Raw genomic sequence first — 25867 nt, 5'->3', positions numbered from 1 at the left:
GTTAGCCGAATGATATCATCATTTGTCAAATAGCTTCTGGGAATTTCCGCAGTAAACCCGAGGGGGCGGGGGGGGGGGGGGGAAATGAAAGTAAAAGAGGTGAAACCTTGCATTGTTACGGGAAACAATTTTGACTCGGAGACCTATTGAAAGTATTTTGTAGACAACCCAGACCTGGTGAAACACATCTGAGAACTTTGTAATTGTTTTTACTTAATATTTGGTCACGAGGGAACCGACGGTAACCTCGAGAACCCAAGCGTTGGGTCTAAGTTCAAAACTCCGGTGGCGCCTAGGGCGCTCTGTGAGGCCGCCAAAGTGTGATCGTCCGGGTGGCAGTCGCGTAGGGCTGGGGACCGAGAGCCGGAGGAGGAGCGCTGCCAGGTGACCCGCCTCTCCTCCCTGTGCTGCAGCGGTGGGAGTGGCTCCAGCACACAAGCAGGGCCCCCGTGCGGCTCACGTTCCCCGAGCGCCCCTGCGCGGATCCTAGGGGCTCTCCCGCGCGCCGGTGTCGCCTTGGAGCCGCGAAGAGCTAGGCTCCAAACTGTCGCCGAGATCCAGACACGTCTGCGACACAGGGCCAGGCCACCTCGGGGACAAGCAGATAATTCGGCTCCCGCCCAGGGGCTGCCGGAACATGTGCCCGGGGACACAGGTGCGGTTCCGGAGTCAGGCGGAGCAGGGAGGAGTGGGAGAGTCATCCAGAGACAATGTCTCGACCGTGACATTCCAGCACCTAGCTGCCTGTCTGCGCGGGCGAGAGTCCCGTCTGCCTGGGCCACTTTCCGAACTCTCCTCCGCAGATTCCCGGGAGCACCTTTTGTTCCCAGGCGCTCCGGGGGTGCCACCTGCCCGGAGCGTCTTGGGTCCCAGAGATTAAAAGCGGCGCGTGGGGTACAACAGGTCGTTGACTCAATTCCGACTAAAACCCAACCAGCTGAGACTCGGGCTGCTTCTTTTCTTTTTCTAATGTGTCTTTGTCATTTTTCTTTTAGTTTGTTTGACAGTTGCTAGACTATGTTTCCACTTCTGATCGTACTCAGCCAGCTGCCCAGACTTACCCTCGCACTTCCTCCTTGTACGAGAAACCTAAAGGATTCCGAACATGTCCCAGAAGAAGGTAAGTATGCATGGCTGCCGATTGGGGGAAAACCCTTCTGAAACCAGAAGCGGTCTACTGTATAGATCTCAAGCCAAAGTGTGATAGGGGAAATTACACGCCCCCTTCAACCACAGAGCAAAAGCATATCCTTTGCTCTAATTTGTGGCTTTCTTGTTTAGAGTTGTGGGTTTTTAACTATAATATGTACAAACGTATCTCCCTTAGTAAGCAGATGTTTAACACCTGGTTTGTGGTTAACTGAATTGAAAGCCTATTTCGAAGTCCGACAGTCCGTGAGTTGCCTTTTCCTAGATGAAGCTGTGTGTTAGTTATAAAGAGCAAGGCTTGGAAAGACTGACAGGGAGGCCAGACTCTTGTCAGGACTTGTTTGTGCACCGCTGGGAGTCTCCATATAGGCAAGGGCTCCACCGCTGAGCCACATCCTGTCCCCTAGTCTGGATTTGTGAGATCCCGAGCAAGAAACTCTAGCCCCATAGTCTTAACCGACTTCCTCGGTAGAATGGTGGAACAGGAAGGCAAGATGACCCTTCTGGTCATTGTTCCAAACGTTGTGTAGATAAAGGCAGATGCTTGAGAGATTAAGTGTAGCTTGCTGGCCCAGAATTTTCGGTTACAGGTCACAAACGAATTGGTTCCTGCTTCCATTTTAAAAGCCTAACCTAGCAAAACCAGAAGTGAGGGGGGGAAAAAAAAGTCCTAGCTCTCCGCATCCTTCTCCCTAGTCATTAGGTTTTGTCACCGTCACCAGCACCAGCACCGTGGATTTACTCAGCTCACACATTCCTGTCCTTTATTATCCCTTACCCCCTTTATCAGATCCAGTTCTCAGTTCCTTTTCACTTGAGTAGGATCTGTTACTAATACTCCTGACAGACTTATTAATGATTGATGAAGTGTGCTCCCTCACTCTGTGTGTGTGTGTGTGTGTGTGTGTGTGTGTCTTAGGAAAGGGCAATACTTTGTCCTAAAGGACTCTCATTATAATGGCAAAGTTCTAGCCAATTGGATAGACAAATTTGAAACAGAGAGAGGTTGTTAGAATGAAAGGGATCCTTGTGTTTCCCAAGCCACCCACTATCCGTAAGCCCACCTGTAGTAATGGTCCATGCTCGGGTAAGACACAGATACTGCTCTCTGGGATGGTTGTGAGTGCATTCATCCACATGCCAGGCATTGGAGTTACTGTCACAAACATCATAAAATAATCCAGAAGTCAGAGCCAAGTGCAGAGGGCGACAGCTGTTTAAGGGAAATGAAAACGAGTCAGGAGCCATGCCTAAGTACACATTGTGTGTCAGGCCCTCTGCTGGCTGCTAGAGACAGAGAAAGGACTATCAGTCTTGTCTTAAGAGGAGCTTTCGCTCTGCTGGTCCAGGTGGGGTAAACAGATACTCTCAGTAAGCTCAGTAACAGAAGAAGGAACGGAAGGGAGGCCCCTGACCCTGAAACACGCGGAAAGAGTAAGCAGCAGCTGCTCGTGCTCGAACTGTGGGAGACGCAGGCAGAGCTTCCCATCTGCAAGTGAGACCAGATACACAGGAATGCTGAAGGCACACTATCGCCCACCCCCCAGCTCCCACCCCTCCACCCCTACAGATGCCTGAAGCCTCAGATAGTACTGAAACCTATGGATAAACCTGGCACACAACCAGACATCTGTTCAAAACGGCTAACGGACAGGTAGTGCAAACACTGTGGATGCTGTGAACGAATGGTTGATTTGGATTCTGGACAGAACTAAATGGACAGGACAGGAGTTTTTATCATGTTACTCGGGATGCCGTGTGATTCTTCCATTCCATATGTTCAGGCATTGGATGGCCTAGGGTAACTGAAACCATACAAAGTAAGATTGCAAATCTGGAAGTAATTATTACTGAAACAGGGTGGGGGAAGGGAGCTCCCAGAGAGGTCTGCTGAAACTCTTAGGACACTGTTGAAACAGAAGGATCTCATTTAGGAAACAGAAGAGAAGAGTGGCATATCTTAGTAGTGCATTGGTAACAATGGACTGAACGGACAGGCAGCCTCTTAGGAGCATTCAGGACAAGAGAGACACAAGCTCAAAAGCCGCGCATCTGACCCTGCCTGCTACACACACAGTGGTTAAAGGGAAGGAAGGCAGCAGCTCTCACTGGGGGCCCTGGGCATCCCAGGGAAGTTTGCTGCTTTCCAAATAGAAGCAAACTTGACTGTGTTTCTCCTGAGAGCATGAGGAAAGCAGGGGGAAACGGAGCTGGCCTTGAAGGTTATATGAACGGTTAGGAACTGACAGGGCGGATGCTTTCATACTCAGAGACCTGGCGAACTGCAGATCCAGGAAAGCACATTTATGTGAAGGTCAATTACAATGTAATGATTAATCATAGGTTATATTCGTGACATTATCATAAATATTTCAGGAGAAGTAAAAATGTTTATAGCTCCTTTTCTTTTGTTTTCTAATTAAAAGTAGTTTTAATAGCTGGGTGTGGTAGCATACAACTATAATCCCAGCACTTGGGGGAATCTTTATGGGTTCAAAGTCAGCCTTGGGTACTTGGTAAGTTCCAGGCTAGCTTAGGACACAGAGAAGCACCCTATCCAGAAAGAAAAGTAGCTTTGCTGGGTCTCAGGGTAGGGTGGGTGGGTATTCATGAGTCAGATGATAGACTGACTATGAGGAAGTTGGTAATGGTTCTTTTACTTGCTTTGTTTTGTTTTGTTTCGCAAAGTAAAATATGTCTTATTCTATAGCCCAGGCTATCCCCTACACATGGTAGCCCATCTCTGCCTCAGCCTTCTGAGAACTGAGATTGGGGTATGAGCCACCATGCTTGGTTGGCACTGTCTCTTAATGTAAAATGTAAGAATCTCAGGTTCTGTGATAAGTATGAACACAACAGGTTTGTGAGGCTGAGCTGGGCGGGCTCTAAACTGTTTCCTCACAAGTTTCATCTTTAACCAAGTTGAGTTACAGGAGCTTTCCCTATGAACTGCTTCTACCTGTAGAACTCAGGTCCAAGTGTTAGAGCCAGAAAGACAGTTAAGAGTGCTTACTGAACAATCGTGAGGACCTGCGTTTAGGTCCTAACACCCACATAACAAGCCAGTAACGCTACTGTATCCCGAGCGCTGAGTTGGGCAAACAGGAGGACACCTGAAGACACCTTCTGGCTTTAGGCCTAGCAGAGAAAATAAAAATCCCCTGGGTTCAGGACAAAATCCTGCTTCAAGAGAACAGGCTAAGAGACAGAAAGGACACCAGATGGCCTATGTACATTGTTGTGCATTCTTGTTCTCTCTCTCTCTCTCTCTCTCTCTCTCTCTCTCTCTCTCTCTCTCTCTTTCACACACACACACACACAGAATAGACAGGTAGGTAGGTAGATAGAAAGGAAGGAAGAAGATAGATAGATAGATAGGTAGATGGCTAGATAAAGAATATAGATCCGAGGGTGCTTTCCCACAGTTAAGTTTGTTCACACAACAATTTTTTGGCCTCTCATGTGCCAGCTACCAGCGTCTCCCCTTTTGTGGATCCTTCCTGTTAATGCAGAGAACTTGGAGGCTGAAGAGAGGCCCTGTGGTTGAGAGCACTTGTTCTTGTAAAGGAACCCACATGGGATGTCAAAACTGCACTTCCAGTTCTGACACCCTCTAGCCTCTGTAGGCACCGACACACACACAGTACACAGTGACTCACCTAGGCACTCGTAATCAGTTTTTTAAAATGTTAAAGAGAGGACATTATGGTAACGGATAAGTAAATGAAGCACGTGAAAAGTAGGCTGGGGCTCAGTGCTGGAGGGAAGGAAAACAGGAAAACGTGGCAAAATATGCTGAAGGACAGAGGCTAGAAGGGAGACAGATGAACCGGGAGCTCCATCCCTGGGAAGGTGAACAGCAGACTGAGAGAAGGAAGCTCCGCTCCAGGAAAGCTGCAGACACTCAGAAGGGAGGACCCACTGGGGAGGACCTGCACAGCAGGCTTCAGCAGAACACAGGAGGGGGAGTGGAAGGAGCCCGCCCAGAAAGGCAGGGACCACAAAGAAGAGGAACACTGGGTCCTTTCATTTTAATTAATTAATTAATTTGTTTATTCTCTTTACAACCCAATATCAGCCCTTCCTCTCCTCCCAGTACTCCTCATGCAAGTCCTACCTGCATTCTGCCTTCTCCTTTTCTTTTGAGGAGGAGAAGCCCTCCTCTGGGTGTCCCCTCCCCCACTAACCCTTCCCTGCCCCCAAAACTGGGTCTTTCTAAGGGTTTTGCCTTTCTTTATTGAGATAGGATTGCCATTAGGAGGTTTGGGTTATTATTGTTTTTTCCTCTTTTTATGTCATTTTTTTATTACTCCTAGAGAATGCTATTAGAAATTTTTGAAAAGGCAAAGTAGGAAAAAAGGGGGTTTGTTGTTGTTTTAATTTTTTTTATTATTTTCAGATAGGGTCTTGACATGTAGCTCTCATTGTCCTGGAACTTGCCATGGAGACCAGAATAGCCTCACAGAAGTCACTTGCCCATGCTCTCTGAGTGCTGGGATTAAAGGTCTACCGCCCAGAAATAGTTATTAATATATAAATATACCTATATACATAATATACATATAATATATACAATGTATGTATTATATATGTACAATGTCTCTCTGTGTGGCCCTGGATATCCTAGAGCTTGCTATGTGGACTCCTGCATGTTGTCGTCTGACATCCATGAACATGCCATGGCATGGTATACCCACATACATATACATACACTTACACACGAACATGCATTGTACACACACATACATACAGGTATTTAAAACTCTTTTTTTTTTTTTTTTTTTGGATTTGGTATTTTTCGAGACAGGGTTTCTCTGTGTAGCCCTGGCTGCCCTGGAACTCACTCTGTAGACCAGGCTGGCCTCGAACTCAGAAATCCTCCTGCCTCTGCCTCCCAAGTGCTGGGATTACTGGCATGCAACACCACCGCCCGGCTAAAACTCTTTTTTATTTATGTATATATTTATTTTATTTTTGAGACAACGCCTTTTACATTTCCCTGGCTGTCTTGGAACTCACAGAGATCTGCCTGCCTCTGTTCCTGAGTGCTAGGACTAAAGATGTGCGCCACCCAGCACGGGTGACGCCCTGGGTTCCACCTCCAGCACTGCCAGGAAAGAAGAGTAAGACATTAGCACTCTGGAATCGTAATAATAATAAGAAGAAGAAATATTATGCGAATCACAGAAATGATTTTTTTAAAGATTTATTTATTATATGTAAATACACTGTAGCTGTCTTTAGACACACCAGAAGAGGGCATCAGATCTCATTACAGATGGTTGTGAGCCACCATGTAGTTGCTGAGATTTGAACTCAGGGCCTCTCGAAGACCAGTCAATGCTCTTAACTGCTGAGCCATCTCTCCAGACCCCATTTTTTTTCTAATAGGCATAATTTAAAAAACAAAAAGAAGTCAGGCGTAGTGGTGTGCACCTTTGATCCCCGCAGTCCTTATATCTCTATAAGTTGAGGACCAGCCTGATCTGCATAACAAGTTCCAGGCCAGCCAGAACTACACAGGGAGACCCTGCATTAAAAAAGTGATTAATTAGCTGGGTGGTGGTGGCAGCGGTGGTGGCGCACACCTGTAATCCCAGCACTTGGGAGGCAGAGGCAGGTGGATTTCTGAGTTCAAAGCCAGCCTGGTCTACAGAGTGAGTTCCAGAACAGCCAGGGCTATACAGAGAAACCCTGTCTCGGAAAACCAAAAAAAAAAAAAAAAAGTGATTAATTAATTAAATCAAAAAGTAAAATAGGCTGTCGGGCGGCAGTAGTGGCGCATGCCTTTAATCCCAGCACTTGGGAGGCAGAGGCAGGTGGATTTCTGAGGCCAGCATGGTCTACAGAGTGAGTTCCAGGACAGCCAGGGCTACACAGAGAGACCCTGTCCCAAAAAAACAAAAACAAAAAAGGTAAAATAGGGCTGGAGAGATGGCTCAGTGGTTAAGAGCACTGACTGTTCTTCCAGAAGTCCTGAGTTCAAGTCCCAGCAACCACACGGTGGCTCACAACCATCTGTAATAGGATCTGACGCCCTCTTCTGGTGTGTCATAAAATAAATAAATCTTTTAAAAAATTTAAAAATAAATAAAATAAGCAAATAGAAGTAGGTGAAATAGATTTTTTTTAAGAAAAGATTTATTTATTTAATGTATATGAGTACACTGTCGCTGTCTTCAAACACACCAGAAGAGGGCATCAGATCCCATTACAGATGGTTGTGAACCACCGTGTGGTTGCTGGGATTTGAACTCAGGACCTCTAGAAGAGTAGTCAGAGCTCTTAACCTCTGAGCCATCTCTCCAGCCCAGATGAAACAGATTTTAATAATGTTTTTAATTTTACCCAATATCCATATGCTTTTGTAAGGTATACACAATCTAAAACTTGCTCGTGCCCTTTTACATACTTTCCAATATGAAACTTAAAATTCTCTGTGTGTTTTTTATATCTCAGTTAGACTAGACACCTTTCTAGTGCTTGGTAACCACATGTGGACAGGGACTCCTGTATTGGTCAAGAGTAATCTAGAAGATTCTAACCTACTTAGATAGTTTATGTGTAGAAAAAAAAATCTCAGGCAAAACATGAGTATTCTTAAGACATAATAGTGGCCAACCTGAGATTACAGACCATGTAACTGGTACTGCTGTCTGCCCCTCCCTTGTCTTTTGCTATCAGCCTTGCTGTGTAGCCCAGGCTGACTTCCAGGTCACCAGGCCTGGGTGTGGTAGGCCCATGACAATAATAAAAAGGCCATGTGACAATAATAGTACAATATTTGGTATAAATAAATATACAGCCATGTACTTTCATGCATGATTACCTTATATTAGTTGGTGGCATGGCGTGATATGTGATAAATAGAGAAGCAGAGAGCAGAGGTTCCTGTTCAGCACACACACTGTTCATGTCAGTTACTAAGCAATGTCTGCTCAGTCTGCTGGGCGTGGTAGGCCTTTAATCGCCACACTCAGAAAGCAGAGGCTCCAGCCTCACCCTCTCACATGCTCCACCTTATTATAGTTCTCACTGATTTCTCAGCAAATGTGGAAGAGATCCACAAAGTACTGTGGGCATTTATCTGGAGGGTGGGATGAATGGCTATAAATTAACCTCCTAATTAGCATATAACTTTATAAACTTAGGAGTACAGAATTCTATCTTTTAGTATAAGCTTGTATAAAACCCTCAACATATAAATGTTAATTTGGGGCTGGGGAGACAACTGAATGGGTAAGAGCTCTTGTTATGCAACCCTGACAGCCTCAATCTTGATCCACATCACTCATGAAAAAGCTGAGAATGGTCATTCACACACCTGTAACCCCAGCACCGGTAGATTCTGGAGTCTGCTGACCAGCCTGAATAACCAGAATTACCAGAGTTTTAGGTTCAGTGAGAGACTCCACCTCAGAAAGTAAGATGGAGAGAGATGGAACAGGACGCCTAACATTCTCTTCTGGCCTCCAGATGGGTAGGTGCACCAACACACCAGCACATGCATCTCACACACAAATACACATACATGCACACATAAACACACATTACAAATACATGCACACATGCATGCACACTCAAATACACACTCACACACACCAAAAAAAGCACAGTAACTTATTTCTAGTAGGCCCTCAGTTGGATCCTAGCACTATAAAGAAAAAAAGGAGCAAAGGAAATTAATAGGGAACCAACCTTTGGAAATAGAGTAGTCTCATCTGCTATTTAGAGGGGGAAACATCTTCTAGAAGGATGGTCATCCTCTAATAATTTTTATGTTAATAATTTGGGGCATAAACATCTCAAGTACTGTCTGGAATTGCCAACATTTTCCAGGAGCCATTTTATGGGTGTTATTTCTGGAGGCCAATCTGAGAGTCATCTAGGAGAGGCTGGTACAGTTCACCTGTGTCAAGGGAGTCTTTTCTTTTTCCTCCAGTTAAAATAGGAAGGTTCCGCATTATCTTTATTGTGTTTGAAATCTTTTTTTTTTCTTTTTCTTTTTTAGTCTTTGCATCAAAAGAAGCAGCAAATATCTTTATGCACCGCCGCCACCTCCTGAACAATAGGTTTGATTTAGAACTCTTCACTCCTGGGGACCTGGAGAGAGAGTGCTTTGAGGAGTTTTGTAGTTATGAAGAAGCCAGAGAGATTTTGGGTGATGACGAAAATACGGTAATTTGTCTAGTGATATCAATTATCTGAAAAGTTACTTCATTATACTTTGAGAAAGTAGCATTAAACACTTTATAGACCTATGTCTATAAAAAAAAATAAAAGCTTTATTTTTTTAAAAGATTTATTTTTATTTTATTTATGTGAGTACACTGTAGCTGTCTTCAGACAAACCAGAAGAGGGCATCAGATCCCATTACAGATGGTTATAAGCCACCATGTGGTTGCTGTAAATTGAACTCAGGACCTCTGGAAGAGTAGTCGGTGCTCTTAACCACTGAGCCATCTCTCCAGACCGACTTCTGTGCTTTAAATAAAATCAAAATTGCATGCCTGTTACCTTTTTCCATTTCTTAAGATGCTAAGTAAGCCTCTTTAAAGTTGGCTTTATATATGTAATTAGCTAGGTTTATAATAATTAACAAATTGTGGGCTATACTGTAATTTTGTATTTAACATTAAAAAAAATTTATCTATTTATTTCCTTATTTATTTTGAGACATGGTCTCTTTGCATAGCTCTGGATATCCTAGAACTTCCTATGTAGACCAGGCTGGCCTCAAATTCACAGAGATCCTGCTGCTTCTGCTTTCAGTGTGCTGCTATTAAAGGCGTGCTCCACCAGCATGCCTGGCCATGTGTTTATTATATTCAAAAACAGTCTCAGGACAGATGGATTTTAATTCAAGATGTTATTTGAAGATGGCTCAGAGGCTACTGCACTGGACAGCATATACCCTTGGGTCCCACCGTCAGCAACATCACTAAGATGCCATCGGAGTTAGTTCTTTGACTGGAAGCATCGATCACTTAGGACTCAGCACAGGTTTTCCTCTTAGTGATCTTACCTCTTTTGATTACCCATATCTATAGTTCAGCTATTTATTGATAATCCCCTATGTGCAGGCACTGAGGCTGTTATGTGGTATTTTTAAAGATTTATTCATGTGTATATATGTGTCTGTGAGCATGTGTACCCATGCACATATGTGTACATTTGGGTACCTGTGTACACATGACTAGAAGAGTGTCAGATTCCGTGGAGTTGGGGTTAAAGGTATCTAGGGGGTGTGCTGCTTATTGTCTGGGTGCTGGGATCCGAACTCTGGTCCTCATGATTGTGCAGCAAGCTCTCTCAACCCCTGAGCCATCCTTCTAGCTGCTGGCACTGAGGATGTAAAGTGGGCCCTGGTATCTAGGATTTCGTTGATTCGTCTATATAATTTAAGGGAGGATTTTTTTTTTTGAGTTGGGGGATCTCAGTAAATGGAGATCCTCTTGCCTCTGTGTCCTGAATGCTACAATGAAAAACATGTACCACCATACCTAGCCTAAGAAAGAAAAAAAAGACTGTATTAAACATGAATTCCCTCCGCTTTTTTTTTTTTAACGTGTGAGTGTTTTGTCTGCATGTATATCTGTGCATCACATGGTTACTGGTGCCTGAGGAGGTCAGATGAGGATTTCCCAGTCTCCTAGAACTGGAGTGATGGATGGTTGTGAGCCACAGTGTGGTTAGTGGGATCCGAACCTGGGTCCTCTGCAAGAGCAACAAGTGCTCTTAATCCACTGAGCCATCTCTTAACTCCCAATGTTTTTAAAGTTCTCCATTAAACTATAATTAAAGCCTGCCTGTTAACCTAGGTAATATAGAAAACAGACAGGTAACATGGTGCCCGTGGTAATATGGAATCTTCTAGAGGGATGTGAAGCGCTTTGCTTTCTCTGTAAATAATGCCAGGCCGCTCACCTTTCCCCAGCATCCTTCCCTGCTCTCTGAATAAGAAGCTCTGCAGGGATCCTTCAGTTGCACAGTGAGGGACCCTAGTTATTCATTCTTCCACACTCCTTCCCAGCCACTCATTTTCTACATGTATCAAGGTGGGAAGACAAAGAATATTCTCTCCAGCCATGCCTGGGATTTAATATTTTTCATAATTAAGAAAAATATATTTTCTAATTTAATCATGGCTCCTCAAAAAAGAAAAATCTTATATTCTTTCAAAGCACACAGAACTTGAACTGCCTCAGAGATAACTTTGCAAGTCAATAAAGTCAACTATCCTAGCTAACCGAGTGCCACACCTCCAGTGCAGAAATCATCCTCAACTTCCCCATTTGGCACCCTTGCTTCCTCTGAAAAGTGACAGTCCGCAGTGTCTTAGGAAGAGCCCCAGCTGGGTAAGGGGAGACTAACAGGCATAGTAATGGAGAGCAGAAACTGGCGACACTCCTGCCACCAGTTAACCAGACAGCAGGAAAGGCAGAATGAGTCACTCCTTCAACTTGAATGGACTGGCGTCCGACCTGTGTCACATGCTGTGAGCTCACCACCTCCAATCTAGGTCACTGGGAACAGAAGAAATGGTGATAAATCACATAAACATAAAGTCTTCATCTTTTTTTCCTAGATCACATTTTGGCAGGACTATTCAATTAAAGGGCCAACCACAGGATCAGGTAAGGCAAGAGCTGCAGCCGGGTAAGGCTGTCCTCCCCTCGCCCCGTGGTAATCCGTTTTAGTTTTGATGTCTGAGTTTGGCTATTGCTCAACGTGCATACCGAGCGAGGACGGTTTCCCAACTATGTGCTGGGCTGTGAAGGCTACCTTCATCTGTTTGTTTGAAAACAAACACTGAAAATCAAGTTTGGTGAGATAGTCGGGAAATGAGCTAATGGGCACAAAGATGTTTGAAGCAGCTCAGGAAAGCTAAAACTGGCACAAAAGCAGGGCTCTGTTAGTTCTGCTTATAAACAAGTGAACAGAATGCCCATGGTAGGCAAATGAGATTGCTGGATAAGGTTGAAGATTGGGTTGGGGCTGCAGGTACAGTTGTGGAGTGTTTATTTAGTAAGCTCATGCCCCTAGGCTTGATCCCCAGTAAAACAGTAACACACACATACACACACACACACACACCACACACGCACACACCACACACCACACACACACACACACGCACCACATACACCACACACACACACACACACTATACACACACACACACACACACACACCACACACACACACACACACACACATACCACACACACAGCTGGTACAGGGCTTGCCTGAAGCCTCAGGTTTGAGCTTCAAAATGGCATAAAACTGGATACAGTGGTGTAACCTCCTTGGTTGCCTTCATCAGCAACATAGTGAGGCCTGGGCCCAGAAGCAGGGAGAAGAGAATGACCAAAGCTCTATCTCAGCAGTAGGATACATGTCTAGCACATACAAACATCAGGGTTCAGTCTTTGGTACTAAAAAGAAAAAGGAAAGAAAAAAAAAAAAAACAGGAGGAGGGTGTTAGAACTGATTAACTTCTGGAGAAGAGAAAGGCTTCATCTTATCTGTGTTGATCATCTCAAGTTGCTTTCTTTTCTTTCTAATAACTTGATATGGAGTTGGACAGATGGCTCAGAGGTTAAGAGCACTGGTTGCTCTTCCAGAGGTTCTGAGTTCAAATCCCAGCATCCATATGGTGGCTCAAAACTATCTTCAATGGGATCCAACGCCCTCTTCTGATTTTTTCCAAATAGAGCGACAGTATGCTCGCAAAAATAAAATAAAAAAATAAATCTTTAAAAAATAATTTGAGGGGGCTGGTGAGATGGCTCATCCATTAAGAGTACTGGCAGCTCTTCAAGAGGTCCTGAGTTCAATTCCCAGCACCCACATGGTGGCTCACAACCATTTTTAGGGAGCTCTGACGCCCTCTTCAGGCAGGGAGATGTATGTGCAGCAAAGCACTCATAAATAAATAAAATTTTAACAAAGTTTGACCTGTTTATGGAATACAGCGTAGTATTTTAATGCCCAAATCTGATGCACAGTAATCAAATCAGGGCAATTAGCATATGTATCACATCAAACATTTATCACTCATTTGAGGTGACAATACTCAAAATCTATTTTGAAATATCCAAAATAGATTGGATAGCTACCCCACCATGCTACAGAATAGTAGAACCTTCTGGTCCTACCTGATTATCATTTTGTTCTTGCTAACCAGTTGGTTTTTTTTAAATGCCTTCCACCCATTTCCCCTTCTAGCTTCATTTGATCGTTTATTTAATTAATCTTGCCCTTGATTCTTTCACTTGTCTTAGATAGGTTCCTCCTGTAGGAGACTGTTGCAAGGTTGCCTAATAAATGTATCAAAATATATTTAGCTGAGCAAAGTACATGTTTACCCCCACTTACTGTTAGATATTATTCATATAACATGACCTATTTAAATAAATAAAAGAATAAACATAATTAAGTGATTAAAAATACCATTTAAAAGCTGGCAAGATAGCCATGCGGTGGTGGCGCATGCCTTTAATCCCAGCACTTGGAAGGCAGAGGTAGGCGGATTTCTGATTTGGAAGTCAGCCTGGTCTACAGAGTAAGTTCCAGGACAGCCAGAGCCAGAGCTACACAGAGAAACCCTGTCTCAAAAAAAAAAAAAAAAGAAAGAAAGAAAGAAAGAAAGAAAGAAAGAGAGGAGAGACAGAGAGAGAGAGAGAGAGAGAGAGAGAGAGAGAGCTGGCAAGATAGCTCAGTGGGAAATGATTCTTGTCATTTGAGTTCAACTCTCAGGGTTTACATGGTAGAAGAAGAAAAACCAACTCTCCAAAGTTGTTTTCTGATATCCATGCATGTGCCATGATATACCCCAACACACACACAGTAAATATATTTATATACATATAAATTTAAAGAGCAAATATCATTTATCTTTTTTCAGGTAGATTCTCTAACACTTAACCACTTAACACAAAGTCTTTTTTTTTAAAGATTTATTTATTTATTATATGAAAGTACACTGTAGCTGTCTTCAGACACTCAGAAGAGGACGTCAGATCTCGTTATGGATGGTTGTGAGCCACCATGTGGTTGCTGGGATTTGAACTCAGGACCTTCAGAAGAGCAGTCAGTGCTCTTAATCTCCAAGACATCTCTCCAGCCCCACAAAGTCTTTAAGATAAATTAGTATTGCCTGACCTTTAATTCTAACACTGGGGTAGGCAAAAGCAAGTGGATCTCTGAGTTTGAGGCCAGCATTGTCTACAGAACAAGTTCCAGAATAGCTAGGGCTGCTACACAGAGAAACCCTGTCTTAAGAAACAAACAAACAGCCGGGCGGTGGTGGCGCATGCCTGTAATCCCAGCACTTGGGAGGCAGAGGCAGGCGGATTTCTGAGTTCAAGGCTAGCCTGGTCTACAGAGCAAGTTCCAGGACAGCCAGGGCTACACAGAGAAACCCTGTCTCAAAAAACCAAAAAAAAAAAAAAAAAAAAAAAAAAAAAAAAAAAAAGAAACAAACAAACAAAAAAGTCGGGTGGTGGTGGCCCACGCCTTTAATCCCAGCACTCGGGAAGCAGAGGCAGGTGGATTTCTGAGTTGGAGGCCAGCCTGGTCTACAGAGTGAGTTCCAGGACAGCCAGAGCTATACAGAGAAACCCCGTCTTGAAAAAACAAACAAAAAAAAAAAAAAAAAGAAAGGAAAAAAAAAAAAAGAAAAGAGCCGGGTGTGGTAGCGCACGCCTGTAATCCCAACACTTAGGAGGCAGAGGCAGGCAGAGTTCTGAGTTCGAGGCCAGCCTGATCTACAGATTGAGTTCCAGGACAGCCAGTGCTACACAGAGAAACCCTGTCTCGAAAAAGAAAGAAAGAAAGAAAGGAAGGAAGGAAGGAAGGAAAGAAGGAAGGAAGGAAGGAAGAAAGAAAGAAGGAAAGAAAGAAAGAGAAAGAAGGAAGAAAGGAAGAAAATAAATAAAGAAGATAAATTAGTTGTCGATGAGAATCTTCTCAATAATGTGTTAAATGTATTGAAATTGTGGGTGATGCTCTTTAATCATGCTATTAATTTATTTTAATTTTTTCAAAGATGTTAACAAAGAGAAAATTGATGTTATGAGCCTTCTGACTGGATTGATCATTGCTGGAGTATTCTTGGTTATTTTTGGCTTACTAGGCTACTATCTCTGTGTCACCAAGTGTAACAGGCAGCCATATCCAAGGTAAGTCGGAATATTAAATTCATTAGTATGCATTCTGTACTGTTATTTTTGAGTAGATCAAACTGGTAGCTTTTTGTTTTTAGGTCTTTACAATAATCTTAGATAATCAAGAAGATTGCAAAAACAGTACAGAGAATTTTCATAACCCTTTGCTCAGTTTATCCCATTATTTCCAAATATGTTGCCATGCAAATAGTGCCAGAGATATGGCTCGGTCAGTAAAGTCCATTCTGTACAAGCATAGTCCTGAGTTTACATTACCAGCAACAAGAAGAGTTCAGTGTGGCAGCCCAGAATCCCAGCTTCAGGGAGATGGGAACAGAGGCGTCAGGGCCTGCCAACCTGGCTTAATCAGCAAGTTCCAGTTCAGTGAGAGACCCTGTCTCAAAAAGTATGGTCGAGAGTAACTGAGAAAAACACGGATGTGCACCTCTGAGCGACACATACACACATACACAAACACAGAAACATGTAACATCATCACTAACTAAACTAAACTTGTATTTTGCCAGTTTCTCTGTTACTGTCCTCTCTACTCCAGGGCCAGCTAAGGCCCCACACTACACTTAAGGATGTCTTCCCAGACTCTAAGCTGACAGATGTTTGGTGTTTTAGCATCTATGTTAATTGCCAGGCGATGGGGGTGCACGCCTGTAATCCCAGTACTCTGGGAGGCAAAGGCAGGCGGAGTTCAAGGCCAGCCTGGTCTACAGAGTGAGTTCCCAGACAGCCAGGGCTATACAGAGAAACCCTATCTCAAAACAAAACAAAACAAAACAAAAAACAAAAACAAACAAACAAAAAATCCTTGTTAACAACCTGATGATGCTATTACAAGAATTTTTAAAATATATTTATTTATTTAGTGTGTATGTGGGCACACACACACACACACACACACACACACACACGACTGTGAGTCATGAAAAATATATGCTAATGATGCTATATCTAAGATCCTTCAGAAGAATACAAGATCTAGGTATAGCTGCTCATAGCTACAATCCCAGCACTTGGGAGGTAGGGGAAAAGGATTCAAGCTCAGTACTGGTCTGGACTACATGCAGAGACCTGTCTCAGAAGTCCAAAGGCTGGAGCAGCAGCTCAGCAGTAGAGCGCTTGCCTGCTAGCATGTGTCTGCCACTCTTTTCCATACCACTGTCCCATTATTTTCAGAAACAGAAAGCCCTAACTTAATAGATCTGTGTGGCAGAAACAAATTAATTCAGGGACTAGAGGTGTGACTCACTTGGCAGAGGTTTGCCTAGTGTGCAAGAAGCTCTGGGTTCCATCCGCAGCACCACATGCATCTGGTGTGGTGGCACAAGCCGACAAATTACCAGCACTAGTGGGGTGGAGGCAGGAGGATCTGAAGCTCAAGATAATCCTTGTAACAAACTGGATGCCAGTCTGGGACATAAGACACCTTGTTTCAAGTGTGGGGCTAGGAACCTGACTTTAAACTATTATTGATACCTTAAAATTAGTAAAATAAAATTATTACCAATTAAGGTGAGGTAGTACATTAACAGACTCACAGAACTTTACAATCATCTCCAGCTCCATGTCTGTAAACCCAGTCACTCCCCATCTCCTGCTCAAGTCCCCTGTCTAAGCTACCTTCAGCCTCTGTTTACTCCTGTGACCTCACACAAGTGGAATCACACAGTATTAGTCTGACTGGTTAATCTGGTGCAGTATTTTCAAAACACTGAGCATCTCCTTGTAAATTTTCAGTCACCCCTGGTTCTGGAAAGACTCAGTGAAACAGTATTTGGCAAAACCAGAACGGGGAACTGGGAAGGGGTGGGAGGGAGGACAGGGGAAGAGAAGGGGGCTTACGGGACTTTCGGGGAGGGGGGGGGGCTAGAAAAGGGGAAATCATTTGAAATGTAAATAAATTATATCGAATAAAAAAAAAAAGAAAAAAAATTTTTCAGTCACTACTAGATTTATATATTCTGGTGCATTATTCTAAGATGTGAATCCTCTCTCAAACAACAGCAGTCTTAGACCAGCGTTTGTTTTAGAAGGAGACCAGAGTGTATTATTCCAGTCATAGACAGGATGTGGAGGCACAGGTGCTGGAACGCCAGTGTTCAGAATTGAGTGCATAGTTGACTAGACCTTTGTCCTTGGACATGTTACATGTCCATCACAGCCGCTGTGCTGCATGGTTCCACTGGAGCAGCATTCACACAAATATGTGAGAATGGTACCATTTGGTATTGTGCGGTATGGCGGCCGGATCATTGGTTTATAGGGCTGAATAAGTATTAGCTATTGTTATTACCATTCATTTTTGAACTCAGGTTGTTTCAAAAGTTTGAGAAACAGTTTTTCTATCTCCCCACATATTGTTTGTGTTTTTTTAAAATAATAGCTTCCAGACCAAGTGTCCAGCTCAATGATAGCATACCTGGGTGACATATGTGTGGCCCTGGGTTTAATCCCCAGCATATAAATAAATTAGCAAATAAATAGTCCTTAAAGCCCTGAGTTCAATCTCCAGCACCACAGAACATCCAAACACAAAACCAGTCCGGAGCTTGGACTGATTATAGATTTACCAGCATTCATATGTTCATACGAAATTAAAATTGAGATATATCATAAATAAATTCTTTTTAGACTCAGCAGATCACAAAATATTGACTAATGAATCTGCCTCAGTCCTTGTGTAATTAACTTCAGTCCTGCTGGTCACAAGCCGTGTGCTGTGGTCACTAGTGTCCACCTCTGTTCAATGCATTCTGTAGTTTTCAAAAGTGAAAAGGAGCTGTTCAATGAAGACATGGAGTGATTACTATTTGGTTAAGGCAAGAGAGAGACACAGAGAGAGAGGGATGGAGGGAAAGAGAGAGACAGGGAGAGGGAGGGAGAGAGAGACAGACACGGAGAGAGTCCAAAAGGACATATGAAAGGACCAGGTAATTTCAGTTTGGGGTGTTGGTGACAGGTAAACCCTCTATGGAGCAAGAGGGATAAAAAGAAGGCTTCTTTTTTGGCAACTGTGTTTGAGAACACAGTAATCTGTGGCATCCCGGGAGCACAGTGCTTGAATAATACACAGTGGAGCAGGAAGAACCCGTAGGGTAGAGGAGCGTCCATCACGATGCCAGACAGCGTGGGATTCCCAGGCGAGGTCAGGAGTCTGGACTTGTCTCTGAGAGAAAAGAAGCTGTGAGACTTAGTGTCTGGTAGAAGCTGGAGGAGATGTAGGAAGAATGTGAGTTCTGTCTTGACTTCTGACTGAAGGACTACACATGAAAACCCAGGGGGAAAATTTGGATTTGACAGAGTAAGATAATATTTTATATCAAAGATTTTAAAGATAGTTCAGGAGGGCCTGAAGAGATGGCTCAGTAGTTAAGATCTCTGACTGCTCATAGAAAACAAAACAGCTTAAGAAAAGGTAGATGCAGGAGAGTAAAACAATAAATGACTGCTTATAAAAAGATACTTGAGCTGATGTTTCTCCAGAGGGGACAGACAAACGTCCAACAGACACCTGAAATGACCCAGAGCATGCTGGGATTGCATATGCTTGTGCTACTGTGTCTTGCTTTTACATAGGTCTGGGAATCCGAACTCAAGTTATCAGTGTTTCTGATAACTGGCACTAAGTAAGCCAACTCCCCAGACCCAAGTTAACTGTCCATTAGCGGGAAAAATATGATAGACATGGGCTAGAGGTTAGCCAAAATCATCTCTGAATCTTAATTCTTTATTACCCCTAACTGTAGGAGGTTAATTTATGCATTGATACTTTCTAGTCAGCCAACTTCACAGACTAAACAGCTCAACTGACTAACACTTAAATTGTAGTTTGTAGACAAGTAAGATGACTCAGTAGGTTAAAGCCCTTGCCACTAACCCTGAAGGCCCAAGCTCAGTCCTTGAGATTTACATAGTAAGAGAAGAGAATCAAATGAGAAAGTTGTCCTCATACTTCCACGAGTGTGTGTGTGTGAGTGTGAGTGTGTTGCACGCGCGCACAATTCACAGGGGCGAGTGGAAAGCCATAGGTGGAAAACATCCAACAGACGAGGCATTCTAGCTTTCACTAGCTGATAAGGTTTTAGGACATGATTTGTTGGGTATATTGGTACAGATCTGCAATTCTAGAACTGGGCAGGAAGATTGCCAGTTTAAGATGAGCTACACTAGTGAGTTCAAGGTCAGCTCAGTAACCTGGAAGGAAGACCCTGTTCCCCCTTCCCCCAAAATTTTAAAATGACTAGAGATGGTAGCTCACTGTATAGTGCTTGTCTAGTAGCATGCCCAAGACTCTGGGTTCAATCCCAATATGAAGAGAAGACAGAAGAGGAGGGTTAGACTTGAACAAAGCCTTATCGGTGCTGAGAGTCGAACCCAGATCTTTACATGCTCTAGGCTACTGCTTTAGTGTAGCCAAGTAGTTTACTTGGCCAAGAAGTGCAGAGAGACAAGCATTCTCACAATGGAACAATGCCAGTCAAAAAGCACAGAGAAGCAGACTGGGGGTGTGGCTCAGTTGATAGCCGCCTTACCTAAGCATTTGTTAAGTCAATTGTTCAAATCCTGGGCCTGCATAATTAGAACTTGGTAGTACCTGCCTGTAATCTCAATGCTCTGGAGACGGAAGCAGTTCAAGGTCATCCTTAACACATAGTGAGTTTGAGGTGAGCTACTGTAGACCCTGTTTCAGGAAAAGGGGTGGGGGTGGGGGAGAGGAGAAGAGAGGAGAATAAAAAAAGAGAAGAGAGAAAAAGGGAGACTGAGAATGCTACTTAACCGAGAAGAAAGCTATGAAAATTGTGGTGAGGCCAGAATAAAGGAGGGTTCAGGAGTTCCGTAGCCCTGAAAGGAAGCCATTTCTAGACTGCAAGACAGAAATACTGCTTGGGAAGAGTGAAAGGTCAACCAGGCCCAGGGCTGCAGAGACTACCTCCGTGGCATCTGTCTCCTTGGCTTGGTGCCATGCCACCTCACAAAGCCTGGATTTGATTTCAGGAGCAAGGAAAAACAGGATTCACGCTGCTGGAAGGCTTCCATCAAACATCCTACTTGGTCCACCCCAACTGTGGAGGTAGCTTTATTAGCCTCATTTTACAGAGAAGGAAACTGAGTCAGAGGCCTTGACTTTGATCAAGGATGACAGAATATAGGTTCAGCACCACATCTAACCAAACACTTCAAAGCTCTTAGAGCTTCTATTATACCAAGTAATAGAAAGACTACTTTAGACTTCCGTGTGTAAAGTAAACCTGCTGTGATATTAATAAATTGGGTTCTACATTTATCAAAAATAGTTGGTTTTTTGTTTGTTTGGTTTGAGATATTTTGTTTGTTTTTTGTTTTTGTTTTTGTTTTGTTTTGTTTTGTATTCAAGACAGGGTTACTCTGTTAGTCAATTTGTAGGCTGATCTCAAACTCAGAGATCCTTCTGCCTCTGCCTCTGCCTCCCAAGTGCTGGGATTAAAGGTTTTTACCACCATGCCCAGCTGGATTTTTTTTTTTTTTTTAAATAAGACAAAACCTCATGTATACCAGGCTGGACTTGAATTTGCTATGTTGCCAAAGATGGCTCCAGCTTCTGTCTCCCAAGTGTTACGATTTTAGAAATGAGCCACGAGTCCAGTTTAGGATTTGTATCCCCTCCACCCGCACACCATGAGAGTGTGTGTGTGTGTGTGTGTGTGTGTGTGTTTGGGGAGTAATATGGATATGTGCACTTGTGTGTTGGTTCACTCTCATGTGCAGAGGCCAGAGGTCAACACCAGATATCTTTCTCAGTGCTTCTCTGCCTTATTTTTTTGACACAAGATTTCTTGCTAAAAATAGGGAGACTTGTCTCAAACAATCACACAAAAAATTCTGAACTGGGACTGGGAAGATAGGTCAGTGGAGGAGGTACTTGGCTATGAAAGCACATGTACCTCGTGTCACACATATACACATGCAGGCAAGGCAGTCACGCACATGAAATAAATATAAATAAACGTATTTAAAAGTTGAGCATGGGCCGGGCTGTGGTGGCGCACACCTTTAATCCCAGCACCTGGAAGGCAGAAGCAGGTGGATTTCTGAGTTCAAGGCCAGCCTGGTCTACAGAGTGAGTTCCAGGACAGCCAGGGCTATATAGAGAAACACTGTCTCGAAAATACAAAAAAAAAAAAAAAGTTGAGCATGGTACTGCATGTTTGTAACTGTGCTGAGGAGGTAGAGACACTTGGATCCTGGGTATAGTCTAGCTGAAATGATGAGTTTCGTTTTCCTTTTTTTTAAAAGAAAAAAGAAAGAAAGAAAGAAAGAAAGAAAGAAAGAAAGAAAGAAAGAAAGAAAGAAAGAAAGAAAGAAAGAAAGACAGACAGACAGACAGACAGACATGACTTCTCTGTGTAGCCCTGGCTGTCTTAGAACTCTCTATACACTAGGCTGTCCTTGAACTCAGAGATCTGTCTACCTCTGCCTCCTGAGCGCTGGGATTAAAGGCATCTGCCACCACCGCCCGGCGCGTGTAGAATTTTTTAATGTCATTATGTTAACCAAGAAATTCACCTCTGTTAAACCTAAATGTCATCTCTGTTTAGCTCTTCAGCTGTCTACACAAGAACAGCCAGACACACACCCTCCATTGTTTTCAGAACACCTGAGGAGGCTGTCTTGTCTCCAACGTCGTCTTCAGAGGATGCAGGACTCCCTTCCTATGAACAGGCAGTAGCACTGACCAGGAAGCACAGTGTCTCCCCACCACCTCCCTATCCTGGGCCTGCAAAAGGATTTAGGGTATTTAAAAAGTCCATGTCACTCCCGTCTCACTAAGCCTGCCTGGCTGCCTTGCTGGAAGACATTCATTCATGTGGTTGAATAATTTGTTCTCCCTGAAAAAAAGAAAAAGATTTGCTGGTTCAGCTTTTTATGACACATTGCAAGGAACAAAGGAATGATGCACACCAAACAGAATTCACCACAGCACTATCGTCTTGGACATAAACTGGATCGCTCTCATCTTGGTAAGAAGCTTCAACTCCATTACCGTGAAGTTAAGAAGAAAGTACCTTTTGCAAAGTATACTGTACTGGTTCAAAACTCTTTGCTGTAGCTGGATAGTGTGGTGTGCCTACAAACACTCAGGAGGCTTAGAGGGAAGGGATGAGAGTTCAAGGCCAGCCTGGGCTCTGTCAAGACCCTGTCTGAAACCACAGTTTGTTATTGGTAGAATAATTAGAATTAGCCAACCAGGAACTGTCAATCTTAGATCATGAGATTGGATCTTCTCTTCCTTAGGATTTGATGCTTTGCTGTAAATCTGTGGCCTTGATGTAATCACATGGTTTTCTGTTCTAACTAGTGCAGAGCATTCATCAGATTTGCAGGTCTTAGTTTTTCACTCGCTGTCAATCACAGTTCAATGGTGTCAAGAGGGTTTGTTTGTTTGTTGGTTGGTTTGTTTTGGTTCTTTAAAAATTAACATTCATGGGCTAAGGGGATGCCTCACTTGGAAAGTGCTAGTCCTACAAATATAAGGACCTGAGTTTAATCTGTAATACCCATGTTTGAAACAAACAAGCAAACAAACAATAGACAAAAAGAGCAAATAAGCAAGCAAACAAAACAAATTTGAGTATGTGGGTGCACACCTGTGATCGCAGCACTGTAGGAGGACGCAGGGGGACCCCTGAGCTTGGTGGCTAGCCACAGGAGCTGAATCAGGAACCTCTAAATTCAGTCTCAAAATTTAAGGTAGAGCCAGTGAGGTGGGTGAATGCCCTTAATCTTGGTACTTGAGAGGCAAAGATCTCTCTGTGAGTTCAAGACCAGCCTATTCTACATTGTGAGTTCTAGGACAGCTACAAAGCCTGCCTCAGAAAAAAACAAACAAAAACAAAAAACAAGGCTGAGAAGTAATGGTACATGCATTTAATCACAGCACTCAGAAGGCAGAGGCAGAAGGATCTCTGTGAGTTGGAAGTCACCTTGGTCTACAGAGCTAGTTCCAGGACAGGCAGGGCTACACAAAGAAACTCTGTCTCAAATAGCATTAAAAAAAAATTAAGGTGGAAAGCAACTGAAGAAGATACCAATGTCAACTTCTGGCCTCTACATGCACAAGCTTACATGCATGTGCATACATGCACATACAATATTGAGCTAGAAGTTTAATAATAGAATGGTAGAGGCAAGTGGTTGAACATTTGCTTCATATGCATGAGGCCCTGGGTTTGAGGTCCCCAGCAGTATCAACTAAAGTCACCAGAAAGCCTTTGCATCTTATGTGCATGGGTAGCTTTTTTTTTTCATTCTCTTTGTTTGTTGGTGTGTGCGTGTATTTTGTGTGTGCATGAATACATGCATGCATGCTGGAGATTGAACCAAAGCATATATGCTAAGCACATGCTGTACAATTAAGCTAAACTCTCAGTCTCCCTTGTTTCTCCTAGAACATCTTAACACACAGAAAACACACCATAGTCTTAACAGATACTTGTCATAATCATATAAATGACCAGTTCTTCCTTAGGGATGTAGAAGAAGAGCTCAGTAGAAAAACCCATCCTCAGCATATGTGCCAGAACCTGGGTTAGATCCCTAGCACCAAAACAAAACAAAAATGCAGCAGAGTATGCCTTAGTGTGGAGCACATCCTCACTAACTTATATGCTTGTATATTTGAGTTCCATTGCTTTTTAGCAGTCAAGGAACCATACACGCTGAGATCTAGGAAGTACATACTCTTGAAAACTCAACTGAAAAACTGTTGGGGGATTTCATTGTCTGTTTCTGCCAGACGTTTCCCTATTCTTTAAGATCCTTTTTAAATTGTTACTGTGCTTTATAGTGTTTATAGAGTGAGATTGCAATCCTGCTTGCATTCAATGATTACATCCAAATTAAGCATCTAGAAAGTCTACATTGTATTGCAGTGTGTGATGTGAGTGTATGAGTCTTTCTTTTACGGCACTGTAATCTGTTGGACCTGGTATAACATTCCAGTAATCTCAACACTTAGGAGGCAGAGGCATGAGGATTACAAGTTTGAAGCCAGCCTGGGCTACATAGTTAGTTAAAAGGTCATCTGAAATAATTATTAAGCTCTTGTCTCAGATAAAACTAAACATAAGACAGCATTATCTTCATGAAGGCAGATAAAAGGAAGACATTAGTTGTTAGAGGCTGGCAAAGCTTTATCCTTTTACATTTTCAGACTTGTTGGCTGCTTATCACAAATAGATCATCTACCAACATTCTATGTAATTAGAAGCTTTTTGTTTGTTTGTTTGTTTTTGTTTTTTTTCGAGACAGGGTTTCTCTGTATAGCCCTGGCTATCCTGGAACTCACTCTGTAGACCAGGCTGGCCTCGAACTCAGAAATCTGCCTGCCTCTGCCTCCCAAGTGCATTAGAAGCATTTTTAAGCCACCCATATTGCCCCTCAAGTTCTGTTGTTCTTCATATCTTCTCTCCACCGAATCTTTTCCATTATGACTATATGCTTTGTGTGTATTTTGATTCTCTTTTCAAAAGGTTACTAGAACTGACTGCTCGCTTTGTAATAATCAGAGTTACGGCATGACTTGCCTGAACTGCACTAGGCTGGGTTTGCCATGAGTGAGCCCATGTATCTAGTCCCATCTCATACTTTACAGAATTATACTTAAGACATGTAGAGATATAAAAAGAGGGGAGGGATGCAGAGATTTTCTGCAGTTAAAAACTCATGCTGCTCCTCCAAGGGACCCATTCGTACCCAAGCACTCACACTGGGCTCCTCACAACCAGCTATAACTCCATCTCCAGGGGATCCAATGCCTTCTTCTGGTCTTTGCAGGAACCTGTATTCATGTAGTATACACTCACTCACACACACACACATACACACATACCTTAAAAACATAGTTTTTTAATTTTTATTTTATTTTGGTTTTTTAAAGCAGGGTTTCTCTATGCAGCCCTGGCTGTCCTAGAACTCACTATGCAAACCAAGCTGGCCTCAAACTCAGAGATCCACCTGTCTTGCCTCCCAAGTGCTGGCATTAAAGGTATGCGCCACCACACCTGGCTTGAAATTATATATATATATATAAATATATATATATATATATTTTTTTTTAAAGAAATATAAAGTATGTCTTCTTCTAAATTTACATGGGGATCAGAGCTAGGGTCTTGCTCGTGGTAGGAAAGAGCTCTATCCCTGAGCTGTACAGACTGCCATACCCCATATCTTTTACCAAATTCTGATTTGAAATGTTGTATTGGCTCTCTGAGCCTAACCACAAAATTAGCTTCAGGACCTGTGACATCCTCACACTATCCCACTAGCAACCTTACTTTAGTCATCTACCCTAATTTGAAGGGATCCTCAAGTTCACCACTAAAACTGTGAAGTCACTGGCTGGTAATCATACAGCACCAGTGTTTCCTTTTGAGCACAAAAGGAAAAATGTAATAGAACCATTGTTGACAAGCGTCTGGTAACTGAAGAGGGCTTGCTCATGTGAAGCCACTGACATGGATTCGGTTTTGCTAACTCTTTTCTTCCCTGT

At 43.1% G+C, this 25867-nt stretch overlaps 1 protein-coding gene across 1 annotated transcript; it reads left to right on the top strand.

Moving 5' to 3' along the window:
• Positions 1 to 223: 223 nt before the first annotated feature.
• On the top strand, positions 224 to 23260 carry Prrg4 (proline rich and Gla domain 4). The gene is made up of 6 exons (XM_052183129.1): positions 224 to 655; positions 996 to 1120; positions 9161 to 9327; positions 11739 to 11787; positions 15204 to 15336; positions 21912 to 23260. Exons 2-6 carry the CDS (start codon positions 1018 to 1020, stop codon positions 22141 to 22143), a joined length of 684 nt encoding a protein of 227 aa, XP_052039089.1. The 5' UTR covers positions 224 to 655; positions 996 to 1017; the 3' UTR covers positions 22144 to 23260.
• The last annotated feature ends 2607 nt before the right edge of the window (positions 23261 to 25867 follow it).

Source organism: Apodemus sylvaticus, chromosome 5 (assembly GCF_947179515.1).
Source record: "Apodemus sylvaticus chromosome 5, mApoSyl1.1, whole genome shotgun sequence".
Taxonomy (NCBI): domain Eukaryota; kingdom Metazoa; phylum Chordata; class Mammalia; order Rodentia; family Muridae; genus Apodemus; species Apodemus sylvaticus.
Note: the sequence above shows the minus strand (reverse complement) of the source record. Positions and strands in the feature narration are given on the sequence as shown.